Source organism: Lycium ferocissimum, chromosome 9 (genome assembly GCF_029784015.1).
Source record: "Lycium ferocissimum isolate CSIRO_LF1 chromosome 9, AGI_CSIRO_Lferr_CH_V1, whole genome shotgun sequence".
In the NCBI taxonomy this organism is placed as follows: domain Eukaryota; kingdom Viridiplantae; phylum Streptophyta; class Magnoliopsida; order Solanales; family Solanaceae; genus Lycium; species Lycium ferocissimum.
In genome coordinates this window covers 34,510,195-34,515,241 of record NC_081350.1, presented here as the reverse complement: position 1 = coordinate 34,515,241, position 5,047 = coordinate 34,510,195, and the positions used below count along the sequence as shown (strand labels likewise).

General features: G+C 31.5%; 1 protein-coding gene across 1 annotated transcript; it reads left to right on the top strand.

Annotated features, from left to right (window-relative positions):
* Window positions 1-982: 982 nt before the first annotated feature.
* LOC132030409 (NAC domain-containing protein 7-like) lies at window positions 983-4,617 on the top strand. The gene is made up of 3 exons (XM_059420032.1): window positions 983-1,190; window positions 1,284-1,561; window positions 2,175-4,617. Exons 1-3 carry the CDS (start codon window positions 1,031-1,033, stop codon window positions 2,754-2,756), a joined length of 1,020 nt encoding a protein of 339 aa, XP_059276015.1. The 5' UTR covers window positions 983-1,030; the 3' UTR covers window positions 2,757-4,617.
* Window positions 4,618-5,047: the final 430 nt, after the last annotated feature.

Genomic DNA, 5,047 nt, shown 5'->3' with positions numbered 1-5,047 from the left:
ATCATAAATTCATGGTTAATTATGATTAAACTATTGTTGGATTTGCTTTTCTCTTTGATTCATTAGGGTTTCAATTGCGGTGTTACATAAGACTATCGGAAAATAGTGTGTATAGTCATGTTAAAATCTTGTCTCAGTTTTCTGATATTTTATCACAGTTGATTGCTTTTCTTCTTCAATGTTACTAGTTTAAGGCAGGAAAATTAAAATCCAATATATTTACTATATGATGGTACTAATTTTTAAACTTTAATCATCATATTTTTCCATTTTGATTACAATAAATCATGCTTAGTTTACTTTTGATTTTGTATTTTGGTCTGAAATGTGTGAAAACAAAATACTGAACTTATAGTATATCCACTTCATCCATCATATAATTTTTTCTCTGTATTTGGTTTCCTCAATTCTCCATTCTCTTCCGTAACATTTTTCTTCTCTCATATGGAGTACAAGAAACGTATAAAGAATTTTATGTTTGAATTTTCAAACTAATTAGGCCTGAACATCTAAATCTCCCTCCCTTGATTCTCTATGATATTTACAAACGAGCCCTCATGATTGATTTGTGTGAATACTTCTAGGAAAATCCTTATTTATGAGTAGTTATTGTAGAATCCTACGCATGACATTGTCTAATTTAATTTAATCAACAATTTTTCAGCTGAAAACGAAGAGGAACAAATAAACTGTCCAAAATGCTACTTAGATTAATGTTCAAATAAACAATTTGACATTTTTAAGGAAAAGTCTTAGATGTTTGTTAAGATTTATTTTCTTAGATGTTTGTTAAGATTTATTTTCGTTTGTTTAACTTGTTATTTAACCACTTACACGGATTAAAAGCATGATGATACATGTATCCGTTTTTCTTTTTTGCTTAAAGAAAAATGTTGAACTGTTCTCTAATTTCGTTACATTTATATCTTCTTGAAAGCGGTACTATTTTACAAAGTTATTATGATCTTAAAAGCTAATAATTCTTTGATCTCTGGAATGCAGGTCTTGATTTTGGCGATCGACAAAAGACATGAATTCATTTACACATGTTCCTCCTGGTTTTAGATTCCACCCCACGGATGAAGAATTAGTTGATTATTACCTCAGGAAAAAGATTGCTTCTAAAAGAATTGACCTTGATGTCATTAAGGAAATTGACCTTTATAAAATCGAGCCATGGGATCTTCAAGGTATAGATTTGATTGATAAAATAAGCATTTATCTATTATAACCCCTGGAAAAAATTCGTCTACTTACTACGGTTTTGTTTGTTTATTTTTAAGAACTGTGCAAAATTATAGGAAGTGAGGAGCAGAATGAATGGTACTTCTTTAGTCATAAAGACAAGAAGTATCCAACTGGAACTCGAACAAATAGAGCTACAAAAGCAGGATTTTGGAAAGCTACTGGAAGAGATAAGGCTATTTATCGTAAGCACCTTTTGATTGGAATGAGAAAGACTTTGGTATTTTACAAAGGTCGAGCACCAAATGGACAAAAATCGGATTGGATAATGCATGAGTACAGACTTGAAACCAATGAGAATGGGAATACTCCTCAGGCAAGCCTTCTTACCTAAAATACTTGTTAAATTAATAATATGAAACATAAGGCAGGTTAATAGTTGTAATGATTAAATCGTATTGATAGTGTACTAATTCTTTGGATCGTTAGTAGACATAAGTTAAACTCAATCCTAATTATGCATGCCATCAAAACTATCTCAAATCATTCTTTGACTTATGTATTCCTAGATTAATTGCATAAACGTGTTGCGACCAATGCTTATAGAAAACGAAGGAGTGTTTTAATTCTTGCCAAATTCAGAAGAAGTAAAGGAAGAAGGAGCTAAGGATTCATCATCTACTATATATACATAACAAATAAACTTGATCTTGTATGTACACTGTAATATCCTGGCAAAGGGCCGAGTTCGGCGGCCTCTAGCTCTGCTGGCCCTGTCCTAGAATTTAAGTTATATACAGTAACAATATAAATTTGACGAACTATTACGTTATTTTCCAGGTTATCCTATCATGTTTAATATGGAAAAAGGTGGAAAGTTACTTAGGTTGTCGTTATAGGTGAACTAGCCTAACAATATAGACAATTATTTACACTGTGAATGCACAAACATAAACTCTCTATATGTCCTAACATTATTCAAATTGCAGGAAGAAGGATGGGCAGTGTGTCGAGTATTCAAGAAAAAATTAGCTACAACAATAAGGGGAGAAGGACATCATCAACACGAGTCACTATGTTGGTATAACGATGACCAATTAGTGTCTAATTTCATGCCTGATTTCGACTCTCCACGCCGTAATTTTCCAAATCCATATAATCCTCCAGTATACCAACATCCAAATCCTCATTATTCCAGCAATATTATGCAGCAGCCACATAATGATGCATTTCTCCAACTCCCTCAACTAGAGTCTCCAAAAATCCCTCAATCCTATGGAAACAATATTATCAACCAAATTATAGCACAGCCCAACTCCTCAATTTACAATAACAATTATGATCAAGCAGTGGATCAAGTGACCGATTGGCGAGTACTCGATAAATTTGTTGCATCTCAACTTAGTCAACAAGATGGTTGCAGCAACATGGACAATGCTGCTTGCTCCAGTTCCCCAGCTTCTGAACAAATGAACCTGATTCATCAAAATGATACTAAGGGAACAGAAATGGCTTCATCAGATATTGGCTCATTATCTGCTTCGAGTTCACAAGTTGATCTATGGAAGTAATGCTATATATATATATATATATATGGTAATCATGAAAATATACGATGATCGGATTTGATATACTTTGCGCTGATCAGTTTGTAAATAATAAAACTCAAATGATGATGTATTATTGGTCTAAAAATCTGTACTGATCTATAAGACTTATTTAATGGGGAAAAAAACTATAGAGAACCTCTAATACGCATATATATATATATATTTGGATTTCCAATAGTGCAGCTCTCACATTGTTGAGTTCTGCTTTTCTTTAAAAACAAGTTAGAATATTTCCCAATTTGTGCATGTCATATAATTTTCTTTGTATTTTTCCAATTTATCGGATGTCCCTGAAAGATCACATTGTTCTACTTGTGATATCACCCGGTCTTGAGCGGTATAAAGAAACATTAGGGTGATACTATTTTCCGCCATTATTTCAACAATTTGGATGAATATTTCCAGCAGATGTAAAACTTGGGGTTGTAATATCATTTAATGTAATATTCTTTGATTTTCATAATTTTTCGTAACCTGATGGTTGAAATTTATTAAACTGAATGCAAATTAAACAAACAAAAAAGCCTTCCGACTAAGCCTATAGTTTATGGGTTCAACTGAATCCAACATTTTGTGTGTTTGTGTGTGTAAATTATCACTGAATTTCAACAAATTTTAAGTTTTTGAGGCATAGTTTCAAAATGTAATGGATTCACTAGTAAGAACCGATTGGATTTAAATCTTGATTTCGCCTATGACCTCAGCTCTCATTATTTCATCGAATTTCTAGATCCTAACTTGAAATATCTAACAATTCAAAAGTGTCCATCGGGGACATCCCATAAACTTGGAAGAATGCAATACTATTGTTAGTGTCAACTAAAGAGAAGCATTTAATTTGACAGCTTTTTTATTTATTTAGTGATTAATGGAATCGTCCGTCGTGTATAAGATAACAATGTATGTGTCTGGGCTTTTGTGTGGTACTATTCGCAAACATAGATTATAGGAAGTCTATTAGATAAAATTGGTGTTCCCCTATGGCACTATCTAGAATGTATTGTAACGTTGGCGTGAGAAAGTTCCCAGTGAAAAAAAAAAAAAAAAAAGAAAGTGAAAAGTTCCTAGCCACCGAAGAAGTCTCATAGCAAATTTAAAGTAGCATTGTGCTAGTCAAATATGATTTTCTTCCATTCCCAGTTCTATTTTATATGATACACTATTCATTTTATTACGTTCCCAAAATAATGATGCACTTCTAAATTTTGAAACAATTGTCTTTACATTTTTTTTTTCTTTTACTCTTAATGAGAAGCTATTATAACCACACACAAATGGCATAGCATGTTAAGACCACAAATTTCAAAAATTTTATAGCCACATAATTTAATATTATGAAATATTTAAGACCACACATTTCAAAAGTTTTTATTTTTTCTTAAACTCTATATAGACTTAAACCTTAAATTGAAACGAAGGGAGCAATAAACCAAATAAATTATCAATGTAAAGGGATGTAAATGTAAGGTCATGAATTATGCAAAGAATAGCCTTCTCATGGAAGTTAGTAGCTAAATGCATGGTTAATTCCACTTTAATAAGAAGCAAAGCTGCTTATACTTCCAAATTACGACAAAGACTTTAAATAATTGCAAATATGCTCTCTAAAAACCTCATTCTTTGTAAATGAGGTCATTACGCAATTCAGTATGTTATCAAAGAAATAATTTTTTTAGGTCCAGACTTCATTGCCACCCATTATTAAAAAAAAAATCCATGCTAAGAAAAAGATTACCGCATGCTCGAAGTTTCCAACCGCAAGCATAATTAAAACTCAGCAGATAAAACAAAATACATCACTTATTACCAAACTAAAGTGTATGAACAAATAATTTTTTTACCCACTAATACGAAATTATTTTTTTTTCAGCCCAAACTAATACGAAATTATTATTATTTTTTTTGGAAAAATTATCCATATTATTTTCTTTGAAAATTTTTTTTTTGGGTCGGATTGAGTTATTTTAGTGGGTAAAAAAATTATTTGAGGTAAAATAATTTTGAAGAGACTTTGGGATGATGCCACGTGGCAATAGTTACACGAATGTATAATTGATCACATAGTATAGCTATATGGTATAATTGGCCCTAAAAGTATAACGAAAGGGTATGAATGAACTATTTTTCAAAGTTCAAGGGTAATTTTGGCCCTTTTCCGAAAAAAAAATCCCTAAGAAACCTTGTCTATGTTAGGTCCAAGGTTTCACTTATTAATTTTGATGATAACAAACCAACATAATTATTAATAAAAG